The following is a 25,365-nucleotide window of genomic DNA, read 5'->3' as shown; positions in this document are numbered from 1 at the left end:
AGCTTTGCTCGTTCCTCAAATGCAACATATCATTCCATCGTTTCTTACTCCATCTCTCCCAATAAATATAAAATATTTAGTTTTTCCACCCGAGATTTTATGTGTACTATTTTGTGAGTTAATGGAACGGAGCGCAATGAATATTAGAGTTATTTAGAGTGGAGAGAAAATGCTTTTGGGTTGAAAAGAAATACTACTACGTACTACTACTAATTATTAAGGTCACCGTATAATGCAATGTTTTAAAAACCGGACCGGACCGCCGGTTCACCGGTCAGACCGCGAACCGGTAGGTAGTCCGGTCCGGTTCACCCCTTTAAAACCGCCACTGCATTGAACCGCCGTGAACCGGTGGAACCGGCGATCAGACCAGGTTGAACTCATGACCTCTCTTCTAGTTAAGAAGACTTCTACCACTCCACCACATGAGCTCATTGAACAATTTGAACATTAAATATTTTTATACATTAACCATTAATTTTATCTACAAAAACTAATAATTCATTTTAATTTTATTATTCTTTAATATAATTGTTAATTATAATATATATAATTATCATCCTTTATATTTTTAATGATGCTCTACTCACCACCTATATATTATTAGTACCATATAAGATTCAAATAAATTTTTTATATTACATACTTAATTTATATACCCTAGCTATTGACATTAATGAATAATCTTATCTAAACTAATTAATAAGTACTTAATTCATATTTAATTATATATTATTTTACGAAATAAATTTTCTTAAATTAATATAAACATTATCTGTTTTAATACATGAAATATTAAATTTTTATCTAGACTAACTAATATTAAATATATATATCTGAATATATTTACTAAATTTTAATATTATTTATATTTATACATCACTAATTATCTATAAGGTTTAATGTTTTGTGATATATTATTAATTGTAAATCATTTACTAAATTTAATATATTTTTATATATATTTGCAACAGTAAAACGGTTAGACCGGTGGTTCGACCGGTTGAACCGTGAACCAGTAACATCGCCGGTTCGTTTGCCGGTTCGGTTTTTAAAACATTGATATAATGTCTCCGTTGACGTGGTGAAGATTAAAAAAATGTGATGGAATATGAATGAGTGACAAAATATGTGACCAGTTTTTATAAAGTACATTCATATTATGATGGATGTGAGTATAACTAGTAAGTGGGAAAAAAATTATCTTTGAATTATAGACAAATCGAAAAGAAAAGAAAAGATATTATCTCGCAAAATGAATAGATGGCAAACTGTTTGGATCTTAAAAGAAATGAAGTATATAATCCATCTTACGTTCCTTCATACATCTTAGCGTATTTCAATTTCATCTCCATCATCGTCTATTCCCAAATGATGCAAGCAGCCTCAGTTTGCAAATTAATCAATTACTTACTACACAATTCGCAATTATCCGCATGACTAATTTTCAAGTATTTTTCAATTGAAAAGAAAGCGAAAGAGATACTCATACCATATCTGCACACTGCTCTCTCCGCTCCTTTTTTTTGTAAAAGAAATCAATAAAAGATCTCCATTCACTCTTCCTATTACCCCACTCTTTTACGTTATATTCATTACGTTTTTTCACAATCTCCCACACAAGAAAGCGCAACCAAAAAGCAAAGGGAAAGGGAAGGGAGAGTTCGAGGAAGCAATCGCCACAGTCGATTGCACTACACAGAACCTGCAATTCTCTTCATTGTATAAATTGAATTTAACCCTGTCTGTTTCCTCATTGTACACATTACAAGCAAGAAGCACGTAATTTTCGCGTATAATCTTCGATGCAATTGCTTCCAGCACTCAACCCAACCCTGCCCATGCCTTTTTCCAAAATCTCCTGTGCCATTTAAGCAACAAAAAGGGTAAATTAGCAATAACACATTCAACACATCTTGTCTAAATATACTTCAACCCGGACAGATATTGCTGTCTCGAAATCAGATACTGAGCTAAGGAGTATATAACTCCAAGAAGCCCCAATATCTTGATCTTGATAATGTCTGTCATTATGACTGGTGGTAGATTCAGCGGTATGGTAAGCAAGGGCCATGAATCAGCCTGTTTCGTGTAGCTCCAAACAAAACGGTTGAAAAGGATATGGCTTGGGAAGGTCAGTACAAGGAGGGCCAGATTCTTGACAGCAAATATCCAGTCAGGTCCCCCGATATCAACGCCCCATCCTGTGTTGCCATGCCACACATCTTCCCATATACTGTACACGGAAGTCGACACCAAGTAGATGGAGATAGCGACAGAAACAGGGAAGTACCTCTGCTTATCACCAAAACCAGCAAAGAAATCTGAATCCTGGTTAAGCAGCAGCAGGACAGGTGCCAAGAAAAATATAGCGCGGTTTGATCCTCCGGTGAGATGCACATTCAAGATCAAACATATTGCAAAACACATTACAGTGGCAACATTACCAACTGCAGGCATCCAGGCTCCTTCTGCAGCCATCCGCTTTATAGTGAATGTTGGCATAGTAGAGGCCCTGCGTTGCTTCATAAATCTCAATCTTGGAGGCACCATAGCTGAACTGCTTTCACCCGACTGACTGTGTCGAAGTCCACCTCTTTCCGCAAACTTCTCGCGAATAAGTGAAGCTAACTCAAACTTTATCTCAAGCGCTATAAGCATAAAGATAGCAGCATATAAACCAAGGAGAGATGTCCTTGCACCCTCAACAGCAAGTAATGTCGCAATCTTATTGTCCTCCTCAGCCACGATCTCTCCAAGCCAAGCCTTGTTAATTCTCACCTGGCCCTCCAGTAAATATGTTACCGGAAATAGGGCCACGATCAGAGCAAACATCCAAGGCAAGAACTTGGTGCTAGAAGTGGAAGGTAGATGAGTGAAAATCACAAACACAGACGTGCACACCATGGTGACAATGATGAGAGCATGTAGAATTGCTGCCTGAAGAAAATACTCTGCAGATATGTAAATGCCAAGAGCAATTCCCACAGCAATGGCATAAAATGTTCTCAACTCAACAATGTAAGATATCGGAATAACGGAGGTGACACCAGCCAGAGTGAGAAGGATTGCTGCAATAAGCAACCATGATGGCCACGTTGGCTTTGAAGCCATGAAGCCATATATGGAAATATCATCAGCAGATTGACGTGCCGATTTGATTAGGTCAGAGTGATAAGTCCATGCCAGTGGAATTGGAGGCTGCATCACGATGAATAGCAGACCAGTTGCTATGACCAACACCAAGTATCTCTTTGCAGCCTGCAAATGAAGATCAAAAAATCTTAACAGTTAATCCTAAATTCCTAATAAAAACATATTTGCTAAGCATACATGCTAACCAACAATGCCTTTTAGAAGTGATAGAAAATGCAAAAGAAGATATTAATCTTCCAAGTATCATATACTGGATGGACTAATACTTGAGAATGCTGTATAAAGAATCTTTTGGCGCTATATGATTATGAGCATCAAGGAATTATCTAAATAATCGAGGTAAACATATGACATGCCATGTAAACATTTGGTCCTATCCATAAGTGAAGCTAGATAGAAATAAAAACAATAATAATAAAGAACTGTACCATGACATGTGAGAAGTGCAAAGCGACAATCGGTATACAAGCTAAGCCTGTCAAGAGAATGCAAGAACCCAAGAGTAAGCCATCAGATGGAGGTCTTCCATACCACCACTGAAGGGCTTCAAATATTGTTTCGCGACAAAACCAGACTGACAGGGCAACCACACCAGCATGTGCATACCCTTGAAAAGGTTTCATCTTTGAGGCTGATGATTTAGATTTATCCCTGCAAGGTAACCAGACCCATTAAGTTTATGAGGAAAAGTGCAACATTAACAATGGGAAAAAAGGTTTTGCTAGTACTTATAAAGCAGCAAAGGAGGCGATACTGCTAGCAATAGAACAGCCGAAACCCACAACACAGCCTTTGAAGCCATAAAAAGCATGGACAACTTTGCTGAATAAAGACAAATCAGAACCCAAACTGCTTTTGATCCAATTCTCCGGTCTACAGAAAGTCTCCTTACAATGGCCAGACCCGCAAAAGTAGTCATGACAACCATATAACTCGGGTACATCACATCCTCATCCATCCCATAGTAATACACATTTGAATAGTTGAAAAAATTGTTCTCAATATAGCACAACAAGAAGGCATGGCCGATCAATCCAGCTTCAGTGAGGAAAGAAAATTGTGGAGGAAGAACAGCTAAACCAGGAACTGCCATTGCCAGAAGCACACTGCCAACTATAAGCTTACAAAAAGATTTCAATGACATGCCTGCTATCCAAATATTAAGATCCCAGTAGTTATGCATCATGAACCAAGCAACCATCAAGCTCCCCAACACAACAAATGCAGAGTATGATGACAAGCTCTTCTTCGTGAAGAAACGAGCCAAACAATATCCAGCTACTGAAGGGAGTGGAAGGAACTGTAAAGGAAAAGGAGTCATTCGGAGGTATGCTTTACACTCATAAATCATTAAGAGAAGTTTGGGGTCACAATATACATTAGTTTTCCCACTTTCCAGTGAATAATTGTTTTCTAAAATTGTTTTCTGTTCATAGAAAACTGCAAAAACATAAAATGGGGATAAAGTATCAACCTAATGGATCAATTTTTCAGAATATATACTAAAAAGATGGAAAAGATAGATGGAAAATGGGTCAACCATTTTAGTTCAGTATATACAGTCTTGGCAATCAAATCACATCCTTTACTCAGAAACCAAACTCTTTTTAGACCTAAATACCTATGCTAGCCAGACACTATTGACTATGTACTTTTCACAATCATGGAATTAGAGGATCGGGATATCCAGTCAGACATCGACGTGTGTATAATGCATGATTATTTACAGAGTTATGAATGAATTTTGAACTTAGGCAGAAACTAAATCTAAACGGACGGATTTGACTACATCTCATAGGAGTAAAAAATAGATCAGTAGGAAATTGTTATCCATGTTTCTCTTTATACGTCCAAGTAGAGGTTCAAAGGTTAAATATTAAAGCAGCACCGATAGAAGCTTTCTTGCTGAATTTTTATAGATTCATCATGGAATGGCTGACAAAGTCTTAAAAATCATTGATTTAAACAAAACATCACTCAGTGGGCATAGCTTAAGAGTTAAGACCTAGCATAAATGAGATTTCTAAATCTAATCTTAATAGAGCATAGTTGGTGCAACAGTTGATGGCCATTAGAGCAGAAAGAAAAATGCACGCAGCCTGTTGTAACTCGTTACTCTCTAAATAAATTTAAACCTTGGAGTTATATAATGAGGTGAAAACATGCTGAGAAAGTGTGGTTTGTATGATACGTTCTATGAGTATTTTCTAGATAACCTTATCATGATACTCAGCATCCCATTCCTTTGCAGTAGTAAATCTAACACTCATTAAACTAAGAATAATAAATAGTTAATGAGGACTCATCTAACTTTGATTTTCTATAGCAACAAGTCAGAGAGATAGCACCATTCACAGAATATGGTCAATTATGCATTCTGTTTAGAGAAGATATTCCTTTCAGCATTAGACAAAGTTAAGCAAATTCCATAAAAGTTCTCAAAACAATATCAGAGAAGGCAACAATAACAGTCCGAAGCTACCAGAACGTGCCAATACAAGAAAGAAAAAGGCACACCTTAAGTAAGGAGTAAATTCACAAAACCAATCCTCAAATAAGGAGTTACAAAAGGAAAATCACATTATCAGATGACCAAAGTCGTAAATGAACAAGAAAACTACGTACCAGGATAGGAAATCCGACTACAATAGCTCCAGCAGCACTGACAGTGACAGCCAATGCAGTGAATACGAGTGAGCTGAATGCGTCGGAAACCATACCAAGAGCATAAGAACCTGCAGCAGCAGCTCCTCCAAGCATTGTGATGGTGACAAGCAGATAATTCAGAGGCGGTGGAACATGAATGTACCGCCCAAATGAATGAAAAACAACACGAATCTCCAGGCATACAACAACAACAACTAAAGCCACAGCACCATTGACAAATCGAATGCTCTGCAACTGGTACTCGTTCTTAGTAACCCACCACAATGCCCCTCTTGTGGATGCATACAATTGAAGCAGAAAGGGAATGAAGAAAAGCAGAAACAAATCGGAGATGGCAGCACTGGATGAGAACATAACCCAATAATGGGAGGCAATGTGGAACGATACAGGGACGAACAAAAGACTCAGCGTATGCACACAGCTTTCAAGCTGCCCAAGAATGAAACTATCTTCGGGGACCTCACCTCCATGGAAATTCACTTCTTGCTTCAATTTGAACGAGGACACACGGGGAACTGAATACAGCCAGTAGAAAACGCAATTAAAAACCATGAGATAGTAAGCAGCATTCCACATACCCACTGCAGAAACAGTCGCCCAGGTAAAAAGTGTGGAAGCTATGAGCGGAACACAAGCGAACAAGAGGCGTTCGAGAGCGAGCACGATGGTAGGGTGCTCGATTTGTATCCACTTGAACTGCAGCGATACCCAAACTCCGATTAGGAAATTCGCCATTGCACAAGTTAGGGCAGCGAGAAGAGCAATTGAAACATAATTGAAGGTGTAGTAGAGCGATGAGCTGAAGAAGAAGGTAATCTGCGCGGCGATGAGGGTGAACCAGACGGCGAAGAAGGAACCGGATTTGAAATTGAGCGAATCGAGGATATACGCAACCATGAGCCCGACGACAATGGTGGCGACGACCGGAGCACCGCCGAGGTCGAGGAGGAAGGCAGCGGACGGGACGAGCGCGACGGCGATTCTGGCATTGTGGACGAAGGAGGAGGGGGAGAATCGAGAGTTCTTCTTAGAGGAGCTGGAGCGGCGGCCGATTCCGGCTGCTCCGCCGTGATATAAGGATATCGGAGGGTTAGGGTTAGGGTTTTGGTCTCCGTTATAGGAGGAGGAGGTGGCGAAGGAGGGGGCGCTGGTGGATGGGGATATGTGGGGGCGGAAAGCCCGGGGCTGGAGCTCCGGCGGCAGCATATTGCCGGCGGCGGGGAACGGTTTCGTGATCGGATCGGAGTGAGTGAAAAATATATGGAGTCAAAGACTGAGCTCTGAATAGACCTTTTTGATGGCGTTAATCCATAACGGAGACAGGGGTACGATGGTCATTTCAGCATCCGTGACGTGTTTCAGAGCACGCTGGCCGTACGATTGGTTTCAAGTGGTCCACTGGCAAGATTGATGGTTAATATAATTTCATCACTGAATTTTAAGAAAAATTTGTAACTTTAAATTTGCTAATCTTTCATAATTCAAGATTAAAAACAATGATTTTTCAAAATATAAATTGAAGCATATAAATTTTTATAATAATAGATTTTTGAATTTTTCTCTTTTTTTTTCTTTTTTTAAATTATTTTCCTCACTAAGTATATGAATTAACAAAATTATTTCATTGAATAGTTAAAAATATATGCATAGATAGTAGTGGACTACATATTTAGCCATATACTTGGCACGACGAACATTTGTTGTCCTTATACCTGCAAAATATTATATGCGGAATTGCAATCCATATACTTGTACTTATGCACGTTTTAATGTTCATCAAACTTTTTTGGCATTTTTTTCGGACGAAAATACCCTCAAAGGAGTAGAGGGCAAATTTGTTCGGTATTTTATATCTTTCCGCCTTCCTTTTTCCTATTTCTTCTCCTCTTTCCTATCCTACACGAATTATCGAAATTCATAATTTGATAGGTTAGTGGATTAACAACGAAGCAGATGAACAAATTGGAGGTAGAGTTAGTGACTTAGTGTTAATGGTGAAGTTCAAACATTGAGCTGCGATTGAGATCAAATCTAAGCAGAGATTTAATAATAATAATAATTATTATTATTATTATTATTATACTAATAATTGTAATAATAACAATGATCATCATATTTTCCTTTAATTTTCTTTTTTTTTCCTTCAAAAGTGTTCAAAACTTTCTAGTGTAAAATCATTTTTTCTGGGCCTTGATTTGTTATATGCTAAATATCTGACCAAATGGCTTGGATTTTTGGATCCGCTGGTTTTTTTTTATATATGAAACTTGAATTTATTTAATTTCGAGGAGTATAGTTTTATAATTATGATTTTTTTGGATTTTGTATTGGTTCCTGTCTAGTTATAATTTTTTTATTATCCATCGTTTGAATTTATTGTTTAAAAGTTTGAATCTTTTGGATCGATTCTAATTCGGCAAAAATACAATCCAAAATTCAAATTTGACGAAGAATTGCACCACATATTGTTGGAAGGAAGATCCCCAGAATATCATGCACAATTGAAGCAAGGATTACATAGAATCAAGGGAGAAGATTGGGGGAAATCAATCACACCAATTAGGGATATTATACACGGTTCTACCATAATTAAACTTACCTTGTATAGCTCTCATTAGGCCTATATTAACAGTGTACCAAGTTAGTGTAAACATATAAGAATTATCCCTAATACTCAATTTCTACATGGCATCCGAGCAGGGGCTCAGGAAATTATCATCATAGCCCAAACCTATACCTTTCTCGACCAAGAAGGCGAGAACAATAACCAGCCAAAATGTCAGAAGGCAAACCAGAGACGGTCGAACCAGTGGCCGAGAAAATAAGATCAAGCAAGAGTGTTACCGTAGCCTTCAAACTAAACGGCTCAAACTATGCATTATGGGCGCGTTTAATGAAGGTATCCATAGGCGGCCGAGGAGTCTACCGCCATATATCCGGTGTCCCACCTCCACCACAGCCGGGGGAGAAAGGGTATACCGATTGGGAGGAGATAGACTTGATAGTCTTCTCCTGGATTATCGACAATATGGAAACCAACATCATCGCCGACTTTGCGCATCACCAAACGGCGAAAGCACTATGGGACACGTTAGCCGTAACTTTTGCAAGTTCGGCAGATTCGTATCTCATATACGACCTGCGAGACAAGGCGAGCAGAGTTATACAAGGAGAATCAACATTGGAAGCATACTGGAGTAGACTCCACGGATTGTGGATCGACATTGATCGATGCCCACACAAAACAGTGAATTGCTGCGATAAAGGGATAGCACAGTACCGAGACATCAAGGCCGAATTGAGATTGTTCAAATTTCTTACCGGATTAAACGAGAAATACGACTGGATCCGACGGGAGATCCTCAAAGAGGATCCCTACCCCTCAGCCGACGTAGCGTACGGATGGGTGAAACGGGAGGCAGCTCGACTCAAGATCATGTCGCCGGCGTCCGAATCGACCTCCATCGCTGTCGGGAGCGAGATATCATCGGGGTCGGATTTGGGTTCGGGGCACGCGAATACCGCCCACCACAGAACAGAGGACAACCACCTACGCAACGCAACACCACCAGCCGCCGGGGAAACAATCGTCCGGACAAATCCAAACTTTGGTGCTCCCACTGTGGAATGCAAAAACACACAAAGGAGACTTGCTTCCAATTAGTGGGATATCCAGAGTGGTGGGAAGAGGAGAAGGCCGGAAAGGCGAAGGTCGCTATCGGGACAAACAACGGAGGCCGAAATCAGACAGAAGGGGGGCGAGAGGCAACAGCCTTTCAAGAAAGGAAAACCGATACCGGAGGTCTCCTAACCGACGGCGGCGGACGCAGCGAGAGCAGCGGTAGTGGAGGGAAACCAGCCGAGGCGATGATCGCCTCATTCAGGCTAGACGGCGGGGAGACAGGAGGTAAAGGGTTAGGGTTTGCAAGCCCTAACCCTATTAAACTCGATTCTGCTATTAAGTCCCCAAGTTTTAGAAAATTCGAAATTCAACCCCACTTCAGAAAATATACCATTATTGAACCCCAGCATGTTGATAATTATAAACTTGACCCCCAGCCTGTTAGTAATTGCATAAGTAACCCCATTGTTTGCAAAAATTCATTTGCACCCCTGGAAAATCTTTCATATGCTTTTGAAGCCCGGGATGGGGAAATTAGTAACGCGACAGGGTGGATTTTTGACTGTGGGGCAACCGACACTATGTCATATGATAGGAATGATTTTTTAGAAATCCATAAAACACCCAAATCACATATTAAGACTGCAAATGGAGGGGTAACACCAGTGGAAGGGGCAGGAACTATAGAAATCTTTCCTAACGTGCATATTCCCAATTGCCTCTACGTGCCTAAATTGTCTCAGAAATTGATGTCGATAAGTCATGTAACTAAGGATTTAAACTGCTCACTCCTGATGCATCCAAACTTCTGTATGTTACAGGATATCCAGACGGGGAAGATTATTGGACGTGGCACTGAACGTCGTGGGCTCTACTTTGTGGACGAGATCGCTCGACGAGATGGTGCGGCGATGCTTGCTCACGGGTCCACCGATCGAGATACTTGGCTCTGGCACCGTCGGATGGGACATACCTCTCCGGGTTATTTGAAATCCTTATTTCCTAAACTTTTTGTTCCTAAAGATTTTTCTTGTGAAGCATGCGTTTTGGCCAAGAGCCACCGAAACTCATTTAAACCTAATGATACTCGTGTTCAGACTGTTTTCTCTTTGGTTCATTCTGATGTGTGGGGCCCAGCTCCTATAGGAACAAGCTTTGGATTTAAATATTTTGTGATATTTGTAGACGATTGCAGTAGAACTATGTGGGTTTATTTCATGAAACACAAATCTGAAGTATATGATAAATTCGTGTTGTTTTACAAAATGGTTCAAACCCAATTTCAGACATCTGTCAAAATCCTTCGTTCAGATAATGGGGGGAATTTTTAAACACTCCAATGACAAATTTTTTTGAAAAAAAATGGGTTAGTACACCAAACCTCTTGCTCCCACACACCAGAACAAAACGGGGTGGCAGAACGAAAGAACCGAATCATCCTAGAAATGACCCGGGCTCTCCTATTTGACTCGAAAGTACCACCATCTTTTTGGCCGGAAGCCGTAGCCACATCCGTCTACCTCCTTAATCGACTTCCCACAAAAACCCTAAACCGAAAAACTCCTCTCGATCACCTATCCACCCTAACCAAAATTCCCCCTGCCCTATCCTTACCACCTAAAACTTTTGGGTGTTCGGTTTATGTCCATGTTCCCAAGCATGAAAGGAATAAATTTTCACCGTGTGCCATTAAATGCGTCTTCATGGGGTATGGGATTAACCAGAAAGGCTATAGGTGTTATGACCCGAAAACCAAACGAGTGATTACCACCATGAACTGCAACTTTCTTGAAAACGAATTCTACTACCACCTTGGGACTCAGGGGGAGAGTGTGAGACAGGGGAGACCCGAGAAAATGACTCCCTTCGGTGGTATGTGCCAAGTAACTTCGATTCGGACCTAACAGAACAAGCTGGCACTGTTCCTGAGCCGATCCCGTCCACAGGGACGACCCCGACAACGCTTCCGCCGCGTTCCTCTGATCCAACCGTAACGGAATCCGAGGTAATATCTAGTCCGAATCATGAAACTTCAGATACTGTTTCTGACTCACTTGGTACAGAAGAAGAAGAAGAAGATACTACTATTGATCAGGATACAGGGCAGTATGTGCTTCCGCCGCGGAGCACGAGAGGAATTCCGCCCAAGAGATACTCCCCGGAACCCAGAGAGAGGAAAAATAGGTACTCAGTGGCCAACTTCGCCGAAGCCAATATATCCAAAATGGCACGGGCATTCCATGCAGCACTCTGTGACGAAGACATTCCTAGAACCTTTGAAGAGGCCTTCAGAATCAAGCACTGGAGGGAAGCTATGCTAGTCGAAATGAAAGCACTGGAACGGAATGACACTTGGAAAGTAAGCCCTCTGCCCGATGGGAAACATACAGTGGGCTGCAGATGGGTCTTCACAATCAAACGAAGACCAGACGGAGTATTGAACGATACAAGGCGCGTTTAGTAGCAAAAGGATACACGCAGACCCATGGAGTGGATTATTCCGAAACATTCTCCCCCGTTGCGAAGATGAACACAGTACGTGTATTGCTGTCTATCGCAGCAAACAAAGACTGGCCACTCCATCAGTATGACGTCACCAATGCCTTCCTTCATGGGGAACTGAAGGATCCTATTTATATGGATGCTCCACCTGGGTTCACAGAGGAATTTGGGCAAGACAGGGTGTGCAAATTAAGGAAGACTCTGTATGGGTTAAAGCAGTCACCAAGGGCCTGGTTCGGGAGATTCACGGATGTAATGAAGCGCTATGGATACAAGCAGAGTAACTCAGATCACACCTTATTTACTAAACAGAGAGGAGAGAAGATCACTTGCCTTATAATCTACGTGGATGATATGATTATTACAGGGGATGATACAGAAGAAATGAACGATCTCAAGGGACATTTGGCTGCAGAGTTCGAAATGAAGAATCTAGGAGATCTCAAATATTTCCTTGGGATCGAGGTTCTCAGATCCGGAAAAGGAATCTTCATTAGCCAACGGAAATATGTTCTCGATCTCTTGACGGAAATGGGGATGCTAGAGTGCAGACCGGCAGATACTCCCATTGTACAGAATCATGGCCTCCAAATAATCAAAGGAGCATTATCAACCGATCGAGGACGGTACCAACGGCTTGTGGGAAAACTTATCTACCTATCCCACACTCGACCCGATATCGCTTACGCAGTTGGGGTACTTAGTCAGTTTATGCATAACCCACAGGAGGAGCACTGGGAGGCGGCACTTAGAGTAGTGCGCTACCTGAAGGGAACGGCCGGACATGGGGTACTGTTCCGGAAAAATGGACATCTTAACATCCATGGATACACCGATGCAGACTGGGCCGGAAACCCAGTTGATAGACGATCAACAGGAGGATACTTCACATTTGTGGGCGGAAATTTAGTCACTTGGAGGAGCAAGAAGCAGAAAGTAGTGGCTCTATCAAGTGCAGAGGCTGAATTCCGAGGCATTAAAAGTGGACTCAAGGAGATTTTATGGCTTAGAAGGGTGATGAAGGAGCTGAACCTCGAATCACAAAAACCGTGCAAATTACTCTGTGACAACAAGGCAGCAATCAGCATTTCAGAGAATCCAGTGCAACATGATAGAACCAAACACGTGGAAATTGATCGGCATTTCATAAAGGAGAATCTTGAAGAGAAGATAGTAGAAATCCCATATGTGAAGTCCGAAGATCAATTGGCAGACATCCTGACTAAAGCCGTATCAGCCAAGATCTTTCAAGAAATGTTGAGCAAGTTAAACTTCGGGAATCCCGTCGCTTAACTTGAGGGGGAGTGTTGGAAGGAAGATCCCCAGAATATCCTGCACAATTGAAGCAAGGATTACATAGAATCAAGGGAGAAGATTGGGGGAAATCAATCACACCAATTAGGGATATTATACACGGTTCTACCATAATTAAACTTACCTTGTATAGCTCTCATTAGGCCTATATTAACAGTGTACCAAGTTAGTGTAAACATATAAGAATTATCCCTAATACTCAATTTCTACACATATCATTTTAGAGAAAGAGGAGAAAGGAAAAAGGAAGATGGAGAGCAAAGAGGAAGAAGGAAAGAGATAAAATAGTGTACAAATTTGTCCTCTACCTATTTGGGAGTGTATTCATCCGAAAAATGCCAAAAAGTGAAAAGAACTTTAAAACATACATAAGTACAAGTATAAAGACCACAAATGATATTTTGCAAGTATAAAAACTGTAAATGTGCGTCGTGACAAGTATAAGGCCTAAATACGCGTGGTTTACTCTCCTTTTTAAAAAAATGAACTTCACATGAAATTTCAAAAATAATTCAAATTGGTTATTTGAGTTGTATTTTAAATTGAGGTTGAAAATAAGGTTAGACTTGGCATGTCCTATGGTTGAAATGAGAATTGTTGAAATATGGGAGAAATGTGGTCGTGGCTAAATATGAGAATCTTATGTCGGAATAAAAGAAATAAACTTAATTTTGTAGTAGAAATATTTAGAAATTATCTAAATTTAAATATTATGGAGTAGAATTTTCTAAAATTAGTTATTAGAATATTTAAATACTTTTAGTAAAATTATTTAGAATATAGATACTATTATTTAATAAAATATCATAAAAAACTAGATTTTTATAATAATAAAATATTATAGTGGAGAATTTTAGAATATATATAAATATGAGTAAGTGTGTCATTTTTTAATAATTTACTTCTCCTTAATCTTCTTAAATTTTTTATGGAATTAAATACAAATCGATTGGTTTCTGAATAATAAACTTTTTCTCGAACACATAATCAAACCACATCAAACCCCGCAAAAACGACTCAATGCAATAACAACAAGATATCAGGTCTACTAGGTTACGAAAAATTCACGCTTATTCTATAAGTCAAAGTAGCAATGTATGCCTTTTGTTGTATACAACGTCTTTTAGCAGATAGCTATAAAGACTTGTCTCTGTTTAGGATGCATTCAGTGTCATACCGTCATACCACACAGAGACGGAACCACGTAGAGACAAGCCCCCGCGCCAGCGAGGGCTTTGCCGGCACCAGACCCCGATCCCCCCTTATACAGACCAACTCCGACCAGTCTCCGCCCCAGACCAAGCCAGCACTGCAAGTCTCCAACTCCAGCCATGCCGCCCCACCACTGTTCTCTGGAATTCAAATTTGACGAAGACTAGGGCTTACTAGTTTTGGGCTATTAATTTTATTATTGGGCTGCTTTTTAAATTTGTCCTTTTGATATAATTAGCCCAATTCGCAAATCATTAATCACGGCTGGAGTTACTAAATTGCTCCTCACAAGTTCACGCCTGGTCAGGAGAGCACGGCCTACCGCCGGATCTTTAAAGCCGTGCTCCGTCGCCGATTAAGGTAATTATTTTGATGGATAGCAGGGTATGTAAATGTTCACTATTTTATAAAATTATAAAATTAATTTTATCATATAAAATAATCTTATTTTTGGCAGTAGTTCATCTTTATCTCATGTTTCTTAATTTTATTTTCCTCAATTCGTCTTAATTTATTTGGTACTTGGATTTGGCCCACTTGATAGTTTGGTAAACTAGAATTAGTATAAAATTATTTGTATTGTGCAAGTTGTAGTTAGTAAATTTAGTAGTACATGTATATATATTATCTAAGAAATCTTGTTGTTGTTGGTTATAGTTATGTGCTTGTATTTCTTCAAAAAACTTAGGTATGATTAAATTGCAAGTGCTTCAAATAATAGTACTAGTATTCTTATCAAGAAGGATAGATCTTGGATAGAATGGAAGACGAATGGATGAATGATATCTTAGTTATATACACTGAGAGAGAAATTTTCATAAAAGAATTGGAAATGAGACTATTCTTCGGCATTTCAATGTATGGTAACTTGTCGAAAATAGTAGTTTGTCGTAAAAGTTGTACAGACAATGCATGTAAAATTAAATAATACTATTATTTATTTTATTTTTAAATTTCAGCCCCCGCTTATTTGATTTTCTGGTTCCGTCACTGATACCACACCAATGTCACCAATGTCGTTAGTCTAAATCTAAATTTATTTGAGATCATAAGGAATCGATTGAATCCACCTATTGCGATGACATGATCAGAAACAATTATTATTAAATTTCGTAAGCAATTATTAAATTCCAAAATAAACTCTATAAATGTTTTGAGTATATATAATCCACCATACTATAACCCTTTCAGTAGGGGTGACCACAAACGGTCAGAGATTAAAATTTTGCAATCACCATCTATCCACAATAATAAATTAATAACTATGATAGTATTATTAAAGATACAGATCTAATAAATAAATGTATCTTAATTCATACAGGAATATAAAAATTAGATTTGGTGACCTTTTCTCGTTATATATTGTGCTAGACTAACAACCTAGTTCTCTCCTCTTATCCTTATTGCCGTTTTATCAATCTCCTCCGCCTGGTCTTCAGCAATCTCCTCCGCCTTGTCTTTGGCCGAAGAAGAAAGGGAAGAAAATGGTAGGTTTTTATCGAACGTCAAATCTTATTAATTTTATTACTTTTCTCACAATCAAATTGGCCGATAGGTAACTTTCTGATTATGGATAGGTCCTGCCGAACGACTACGATCTGCTCAACCCACCGCCTTCTCTTGAGAAGAGCAAGCACAAGCTCAAGCGCCTAATTCCAACGCCAAACTCTTTCTTTATGGACGTCAAATGCCCGGGCTGCTTCAACATGTAGGGTTTCGGAATAATTATTTTTCGGATAATTTGGTATTAAAGATAAATAAATAAAATATGATAAGAACACACATTTTAGGTCATATTTTCATATAACTATAGATTAGTTTTAAAAATTGGATAGATATTAACTTGTGTTGGTTTGAGCGTGTAGAATGACGGTGTTCAGCCACTCGACGATGGTGGTTATGTGCAGCAACTGCCAGACGGTGTTGTGCCAGCCTACGGGTGGGCGCGCCAGGCTCACCGAGGGCTGCTCCTTCCGGCTGAAGGGCGAGTCATCACCATCAACGTGATGAAATGCGAGTATAAAAATTTGTTTTTTTGGTTATTTGTTTGAATTTCTTTTGAATTTTGCTGGGATTACTGTTATTTTTCTTCCAATTTATATCCATTTTGAACTTGTTTTTTTTAGGGTTTATTGGTTTCGGTGCTGTTGTTTGGTAACAGACTTATATATTATACCTAGTTTGCATTTTTGAGATTTAAAATTTATTTTTAGTTATTTGTTTGGATTTATTTTTAATTTTGCTGGATATTACTTTTATGACTTGGAAATATATTGGAGGTGTTATTTGTTTGTTAATTGTGAAAGATATATATATAGTTTTATCTGAGCATATGAAAAGTAAATTTGTATGTTATAAACTATAAAGTCACAGTTTTTATTTTTACGTAAGGGATGCTGTATTTTATCTCTGTAAATTTAAAATTATTTTGTCTCTGTAAATTTAAAATTTTGGAGATTTAGGTCAAATTGATAGTGTATTTTGGCAAAAATAATGTTATATAGTTTTGTGGAACTATTTTGGAATTGTACGATTTTATGTACTCCCTCCGTCCCAGATAATGTCTCATTTTTTCATTTCAATCCGTCCCACATATCTCATTTCACTTTTTACCGTTTTTGGTAGTGAACCTCATATTTCTTAAACTCATTTTTACTCATATTTTATTATAAAACTATATATAAACTCATTATTACTCATATTTTATTATAAAACTAATATATAAAAGTAGGACTCACATTCCATTAACTTTTTCAACTCACTTTTCATTACATTTCTTAAAACCTGTGTCCGGTCAAAGTGAGACGAATTATCTGGGATGGAGAGAGTAATTGTTTTGGATTGATATATACTGCAATTTTTAACCATTTTTGTTTGCTTCCGGATTTGGATTGTAATAGTGTTCGTGAATTCGATTCATACGAAAAGAGGAAGGGAAATAGCAAAAGGTAAATTTATATTTTATCTAGGTTAATAATCTAAAATATCAATTTTATTCTTAATCTTTTAAACCTTAATCAAACTTATCACCTGACATGCCAAAAGATTATGTTAAATGAGATAGACAATATTTCTCATTGGTAAAAGACAAATAAGTTATGCTGTGTTATTAATGTGATATCGAAAATTGAATTGGATGATAATTTTTTTTTAAATGGATACACTACAACGAAAAATTCTTTAATGATATTTTTTAATGTAATTAAAAATGCTAATTTAATCCTAAATATATCATCAACGCTTTAAAAAGTTGTTGGTATCCCAATTAAAATTAGAGGACAAAAATGAAATTAAGTGTACTAAAAAAGTAAAAGATTGATATAATTTCATTAATTTAGGATCATTTTCTTTTGTATCTTAAATTATTATAGTAATTTTTTAAAAAATTCAACGCAACGTAAGAAATTGCGTCTTGATTTTTGTGTCCTTAGTAATTTTTTTTATAGTGATATAAAATTGATATTTTAAGAATCTTAAGATATATTTGAAAAGATCGTAAAAGATTGGATATAGCTAGCCTATAACTAATCCTTTTATCTAGTTGTATAAAATAATTTAGGCTACAAGTATATCATTTATATTCTTGTTTTATTGCTATCCATCAACTATAAACAGTAATAGTACCATTATTCCTATTCCTATTGATTTTTAAAAAGGTAGGCTAGTGGTTGGTGTGAAAATGAGCACAAAATCGAAACAATCAAAATGAAGAGTCAATCCTTGCAAAATTAAAGCTAGTCGAAGCAAGAAAATCAACCCTAATAGTCGAAGCAAGAAAATCAACCCAAAAATTATAATTATTTGAACTAATCGAAACCAAAAAAGAACAAAATCAATAAAACATGAAAACAAATTCAACCATATATGACTTAGGAAACCATGAAACCAAGAATGAAACCAAGAAAAAAAGCCCAGATGGGATAACAAAATGAAGGAAAGTGGCTCATATACTTGTCCATATCACCGCTGGTGAGTATTCGATTTTCGATTCAATTTTTTGCCCAAATTAAATCGAATCAAAACAAATTTTTGTGAAAATTAAAATAAAATTGAATAAAAGTATCCCAAAATACATCTGAAAAACCAAAATTCGAACTACAAAAACCGCTCCCAATCGAAAAACCGTATAAAAAAAATCCTAAAAAGTCCAAATCCAAATTACAAAAACCGAACCCGAAACACTAAAATTGCACAAATATATCCAAAAATAAAAAATTCAAAAATTAATTTTCTGTAATTAACATAAAATTATATATCGTCTCTACAAATTAACATACGTAAACAATTACAATCTTCAAAAAATCTAAATATCATGTTGATAGTTATTAGTATTTGAATATAGTTTTTTTGGTTTTTATTTATCTGAATTGAATCGAACCGAAAATTAATACTGGTCAAAAAATTTAATTTAGCGAAACTAAAATTTTGGTAAGGTTCAGTTCGGATATTCGTTTTGTTCACCCCTACATGTCGCTATGTGAGTGTCCCTTATATGGGCTAAATAGGGCAACCAAACGAGCCCTCAGACAAATTACACATCGACCGACCCGACCCGACCCGATGGATGGTCACGTGAGCTTGAATATAAGATCCGGCCCGACCCGGTAGCCCGATAATACTCCCTTAAAAAACCGAGAAACCCATACTTCACTCTGTCGAGTCGCTACACTGTCACACACCAGGTAATTAGTTCAATTTCTGGCTATTCTGGGAAAACAGACTCTTGATTCCGTTTTTAAGATATGAATTGTGCATTGTTTCATTCTTATTTTTGGTTATTTGATTGGTATGTCTCTCTGTTCCAAAGATATTAGTTTAGTTTTGAAAAATCGTGTAAACTTCGATTCTTTCGACTTTAAAGGATGAATGTTTCTAATTTCACGTATATAAGGAAATGAAGGATCTGGGAGAAATGGAACAATGTAAAAAATTTGATCTTTATAAGAATTTTGAATTCTTGCTATATTGATTGATGACAGCCTAGTGGGTTGTGATTCTTGACTACTTGTTTGATTCTCTTAGGACTGATGTCTGAATTGACTGTGCCCATGTTCATGTAGTTTTCCTTTGGAATTAGTCTTGATTTCCTCCTAGTTGTTGTCTGAGCTCTGACATTATTGATATGATTGATAGAATGCAACCACAATAGTTTAATTTGTGTATATTTTCCAAAGTTTGATGTTGTGTTAAGTGTTGTTGACTGTTAAGTTGTATGAATGTTTTGCCTGATGGTCTATGCAGCCCAGTGCTCGATCCGAATCAGTATATTTGGCCTCATGGCCGGTGTCGGGTTGGTCAGCTCATGGCCTTACATAAACAATAGTAGTAATTTGCTACTCAAACAGGATCATGACATGTGAATCAAGACATTTATGTGGTTTTGATTGGATTATTTATGAACAAATTGCCCCTCTTCTTCTTATGCTAAAATTGCCCCTTTGTTCAATCAAATTTCTCAATAGGAAATATAGATATCTGTTTGCAATTGCATAGGTAAGTTGGTTCAATAAGAGTAAACTACCATCCTCACTGGATCTCTCTATGATGTGTTTTGCCACTATTATTTGTTTTACTTTGCTCGAGAACGATAAATATTATCCATCAGGTTTACTTTCACCGTATGACAGTCTTGTTCTGATGAAAGCGTAGACATACATTTGCACAACGATGGCGACATTGAGGAACTTGAAGATAAAGACATAGACATGCAAGAGAATAGTGAAAGAGCTTCACTCCTACGAGAAAGATGTTGAAAAAGAGTCTGCTAATGAAGGCAAAAGGCGCTGATCCATATGATCTCAAACAGCAGGTTCGCCGTGCCCTATTTGTCTTTAAATGAAATGTAATGTCGGATTTCTTTCTATTTTAAACATTTGTACACAAGCTAGACTCTGTTACTAAATTATGCTATTGGTGATGGTAATTCTGTAATTTCTCGATTCTGCAATCGAGAAATTTAACGTGCAAAGTTTGTGATGACAGTGTGTGGCTTGTTGAGTTTTAATTGCCTTAGATCAAGTTTTAGTCTCTAAATATGTTACTTCGTATTTGCATTTAATGGTATAAATATAAAAAGGGATGTTTTCGCACTTGAAATTCAAGATTGAATTTAAACATATTTCTAGCAGAGTGGATAAAATATGATCCTTCTATGCTGTTTCTCTCTTGCATTTATATGACTTGTGTTTTTACATATTTGTATCAGGAAAATGTGCTGTCTGAATCTAGGATGATGGTTCCCGACTGCCGCAGGCGTCTAGAGGCTGCTCTAAGTGATCTTAAAGCCACTTTGGTAATCTTTCATGCTTTAAGTGCTGACATAAACAACTTATCTGCTGATGAAATTTCATCTTGGCGGTCGTATATCTGTTATTCTGTTACCATATCTTGATTCGATCTGAACGAAACCATGAGATTGCTTAATATCGAAGCTAACTGGTGCAGGTTGAGGTGGAGGAGTCTGGCCAAAAGGATGGCTCGGAGATTGGTGATGCTCGGAGCACCATTACAGACGTCGAACGGATATTTCAATCGTCCGATGCTTAGCTCTGTGGATTGTGGTAAATGTATGTGGCGACCCTGGTGAGATCTGATAATTTGTGAATTGAAATTATTGTGAATTTGAAAGCACTGGTGTCCTGTTTTGAGTCCGTGTGAGTTTTAAGAATGGGAAGAAGAGTGAGTAGAAAAAGTTAGTGAAATGCGTGTCTCATTTTTACATACTCCACATATTGGTTTTATAATGAAACATATGAGTGATTTAGTAGAGTGTAAGGTTAACTTATCTAAAATGGAAAAATATAAATAAGATTATAATTGTTGATGTATTAAAAAGGCAAAATGAGATGTTGTGTCGTGGTCTCATGGGTGGAGAGAATATGTATTGCTCACTCCGTCTATTTTGCAATTTGTGTTTTTTCTATTTCCGTCTGTCTACCTATCCTATTTATATTTTACTATACTATGTTTAACCGGTGTGTTAATATAAGTACATAAAAATGAGATTAAAATTTCATTAATTTTTTATATCTATATCTTTTAATATTTTTTTAAAAATTTGTCGTATAAAAAATGGCACACCGCACACCAGTGTTTTAAAAACCGGACCGGCCACTCCGACCGGTTCGGCCGCGAACCGGTGGCGTGTCCGGTCCGATTCGATCATAAAAACCGTTGTGACGTTGGACCGTTTCGAACCGGATGAGCCGGGCGGTTCAGCCGGAAACCGGTGGCCGGTTAGACCAGTTCATTATAAAATAAAATAAAAAAAATTAGGTTTTCTCTTTGAACTTCAGCTTCCTGCAAAGCTTGAGCACCCCTCGCCAATGCTTCTACGTTTCCTCAAGCTCTTGCGCTCTCTGAAGATGTAATGGTGCATATAGATTCTCCAAATGAATTTATTTGAGAATAAAGTTCTTTAATGGTTGTATTGGAAGAGTTAGTAGAGAGAGATTAAATTTTGGAAATGGAGAAGATGATTGCAAGTGTCGTATAAATTTGGGAATAGGAAAAGTTAATAGAGAGATTTAGGCCACCCGCAACGCGTCACGTGGGTGGCCTGTATTCCGTCACGAAGGAACGAGACGCGTTGCGACGCCCCGTCTCGTCCCCAGCCCGTCCCCAGACCGTTCCGCGTTCCGTCACTCGCCACGCTCCGAGGCGAACTGGCGCGCTCAGGAGCCATGCGTGACGCCCACTCGCCGGCCCGTGAGTGGGCATCGTCACGCTGACGCAATAATTCATTTTTTAAATAAATTGAATTAAAAAAATTAAAAATTAAAAACGGTAATATTACCGTTTATAGCCGTTTTCCATTTTTTTTTACTCTATAAATACTCCTAATTCATCCTCATTTCACACACAACTACACATCTATTCTTCCCAAATCATCTTCATTTCCTCTCCAATTTTCATCTAACATCTCATCAAAAAATGTCCGGCGACGGAAACTCCGGCAGTGACGTCTCCGACGGGTGGGATCTCAACGCATTCGGCGACTGGGGGAGCATGTACAACACATTGGGTGGTTCCGGTTCGTTGACGCCGGGCACCCAGGGTTCGTCGACGCCGGGGGTTACCAACAACCCAATTTTGACGTGGATGCATACGCCCGTCCCTCCGCCCCGCGGTATTCGCAGGGATTATCCCAGATTTGGGAGGATTATTCCGTTGAACCCACTCCGGAAGAAGGCCGGGGTGAGGGAGGAGGCCGAGGCGGTGGAAGCTCCAGGGCAGAGGCGGACGAGGAGGAGGAGGATCTTGGTCGGCATCCGTACGGCCCTAAAGAAATGCTGGCGGTGTACAACGCCTGGATCAGCGTCTCGTACGATCCCATCGTCGGGAATCAACAACCCCGAAAGTGCTTCTGGGAAAAGGTCACCGAGGCCTACCACCAGATTAAGCCGAAGGGGTCCCGCCGCCGCACATATAAGATGCTCCGCGCTCACTTTGACCGAGTCGGCAGAGAGGTCAAACGATTCTGCGCCATCCACAAGAATGAAGCGGCTCATTACCAAAGCGGGGCCACGGGAGCCGACATTTTGAGGTCGGCTTTGCGGGTCTACTTCGACGACACCGGCAAACAATTCAAATATGTCGATGTTTGGGGGTCGTCAAGGACGAGGAAAGGTAGGCCGGCGATGTGCGGTCCAGCACGGGCTCGACCTCGAAGCGCACGAAGCACACGACGAGTGGCCAATACTCGTCTGGTGAGGGCGGTTCGGGCAGCGGGCCACAAGAGTTTGCCTCGCAGGAGGTTGAGGGGGGTCCTCCCGTGGGCGCCGTCGACCGCAAGGAAGAAATGCGACGAAGGCGGCTAGAGGGAGGAGGGGCCGAGCCGAATCAAGCCAGGCGGGCTCGGGGGGACCCCCCAACTCCCTTATGGCCATGTACATAACCGCCACAATGGCAGACACTTCCCGCATGACGCCCGTCCAATACCAAGCCTGGCTTAACGGAATTACGTTTATGGCAGCACAACTTGGCATTCCGCCTCCTCACGGCTTCAGTGCACCTCCACCGCCTTCGGGTGATGATTCACCGGCGGAGTAGTTTTTTTTATTTTCTATAAAATTGTATTTTAAATGATGTCATTTTTATTTTTTTAGGATTTAAATTATGTCTTTTTTTATTTTTTTGAATTTTAAGTTGTATTTTATTTTATGTTGTAATTTTATTTTATTTTTAATGAAGTGTGTTTTTTTAATTGAATTTGGTTGGAAATAAAAATAAAAAATGAAATTGAATGAATAGTAATTTAAGGGACGGTTAATTAAGTTCATTAAATGATAGTACGACAAATTCAACGAATTTCTTTATGGGTTATATATATTCTAGTTTTCTTTCTTTCTTATTTCTGCAACTTGTACTCCATTCGTATGTGAATAAGAGTCTCATTCATTTCCGGCACGGACTTTAAGAACTGTTAAGAATAGTTGATGAAAGAAAGTTAGTGGAATATGAGTCTCAGTTGTATATATTAATTTTAAATAATATGTGAATGTAATGAGTTAGTGAAATATGAATGAAGACTCCTATTTGCGGATGAACCAAAACTAAAAAATGGGACTCCTATTCACGGACGAATGGAGTAATAGATAATAGACATGCCCCATGGAATCATTTTTTAATGGATAAAGGTATGTTCAAAGCCGAAGATTAGCAAGCAACAGAATCAACTCTGTAGTATAAAAGAAATTCATTACAAAAAATAACTAAAAAAAAGTAATGAAAAATACTCCTTTAAAAGCAATCGTTCTATCCATAATCATAACTCTCGACAAATCATCCATCAACCTACAAAAGAGAAGTGGTCTCATAAAAACTCGAAGAAATTTCAATCAACAAACACAGATCATACATCAAAGTATGCAAATATTGACAATTTAAATACACCATATTCTACACCAGTTGGCAACTAGGAATTTAGAAATTTAGAAACGATGAGAATTCAGCCAAATTACGAGAGTGATGCCTAAGATTGAGATATCATTATACCAGAAGAGAACTAGCTGATTTTAGGCAACGAGACACATAATTACACATACAACCAAAGAAAAACATACCACATAATTACTAGTATGTAGTAACATCGATTGAAGAACATATATAGGTGAAAGAATTCACAATAATTACTTGGCCAAAATATTAGAACATGCCCAAACTAGTCGCAATTGATATCAAAGGTCACCTAACAAATACTAACAACATCTGAAAAAAAAAATAGTCTTTAATTTAAAATTAAATCAAGTGTCTAGATAATTTGAAAGTAGACAAAGATTATGTATAGTATCCTATAATTGATTGAATAAGATGGTCAATCCATCAAAGGTGCTTTATGCTACTAAGTAGATGCATCTTCCTAGTAAATGCTTGCATTACACTTTTTGCAAAATCACATGCAAACATTTGAAAATTGAGGAGCCAATTCACAGATTCAAGACATTATAATATTGCAAATTGGTGTTAAACTAGTTTGAATATCTTGGTAATCAAAAAAGGCTTGATCAAAATTAGGGCTATTATCCACAAAGAAGTACTCCCTCCGTTCCATAGTAGTGGAGTCATTTTGCCATTTTGGTACGTTCCATAGTAGTGGAGTCATTTCCCTTTTTAGTAAAAGTTAACACATTTCTTCTCACTTACTTTACTCTCTCTTACTTTATTCTCTCTTCATCTCTCTACTTTCTTAATCTCCGTGCCGAAAAGAAATGCCCCCACTACAATGGAACGGAGGGAGTAGTAATTAAGTCCTACAAACATAGAGTTAAAACTTTGTCTAATACAATGCTTATGTGAGTAAATTTGTGTAAATTCAACATTCAAAATTGAGCTTGAACTAATTAGTAGATTTGTTCAAGCGATATATTTATTTGGATGAATTTAAACTATGA

At 38.3% G+C, this 25,365-nt stretch overlaps 2 protein-coding genes and 1 pseudogene across 2 annotated transcripts; 2 read left to right on the top strand and 1 right to left on the bottom strand.

Annotated features, from left to right (window-relative positions):
• Positions 1 to 1,562: 1,562 nt before the first annotated feature.
• LOC121791154 lies at positions 1,563 to 7,075 on the bottom strand. The gene is made up of 4 exons (XM_042189186.1): positions 5,782 to 7,075; positions 3,885 to 4,456; positions 3,585 to 3,807; positions 1,563 to 3,261 (listed from the first exon to the last, which is right to left on the bottom strand). Exons 1-4 carry the CDS (start codon positions 7,027 to 7,029, stop codon positions 1,921 to 1,923), a joined length of 3,384 nt encoding a protein of 1,127 aa, XP_042045120.1. The 5' UTR covers positions 7,030 to 7,075; the 3' UTR covers positions 1,563 to 1,920.
• An 8,803-nt stretch (positions 7,076 to 15,878) lies between these two features.
• On the top strand, positions 15,879 to 16,675 carry LOC121791152 (40S ribosomal protein S27-2-like). Its single transcript, XM_042189184.1, has 3 exons — positions 15,879 to 15,960; positions 16,051 to 16,181; positions 16,339 to 16,675. The coding sequence occupies exons 1-3, from the start codon at positions 15,958 to 15,960 to the stop codon at positions 16,478 to 16,480; spliced, it is 276 nt and encodes a 91-aa protein (XP_042045118.1). The 5' UTR covers positions 15,879 to 15,957; the 3' UTR covers positions 16,481 to 16,675.
• A 2,682-nt stretch (positions 16,676 to 19,357) lies between these two features.
• Positions 19,358 to 21,289, top strand: LOC121791150 (annotated as a pseudogene).
• The last annotated feature ends 4,076 nt before the right edge of the window (positions 21,290 to 25,365 follow it).

The sequence above is a fragment of the Salvia splendens genome, unplaced genomic scaffold (assembly GCF_004379255.2).
Source record: "Salvia splendens isolate huo1 unplaced genomic scaffold, SspV2 ctg738, whole genome shotgun sequence".
Lineage (NCBI taxonomy): Eukaryota > Viridiplantae > Streptophyta > Magnoliopsida > Lamiales > Lamiaceae > Salvia > Salvia splendens.
This window is presented reverse-complemented; position numbering and strand designations above follow the sequence as displayed.

Coding starts and splice junctions, on each gene's coding strand:
- LOC121791154 (XM_042189186.1), bottom strand. CDS start 7,029: ATGCTGCCGCCGGAGCTCCAGCCCCGGGCTTTCCGCCCCCACATATCC. Junction 4,457..5,781: donor TAGTCGGATTTCCTATCCTG/GTACGTAGTTTT, acceptor TTTCCTTTACAG/TTCCTTCCACTCCCTTCAGT. Junction 3,808..3,884: donor CCTCCTTTGCTGCTTTATAA/GTACTAGCAAAA, acceptor GTTACCTTGCAG/GGATAAATCTAAATCATCAG.
- LOC121791152 (XM_042189184.1), top strand. Junction 16,182..16,338: donor TGCCCGGGCTGCTTCAACAT/GTAGGGTTTCGG, acceptor TTGAGCGTGTAG/AATGACGGTGTTCAGCCACT.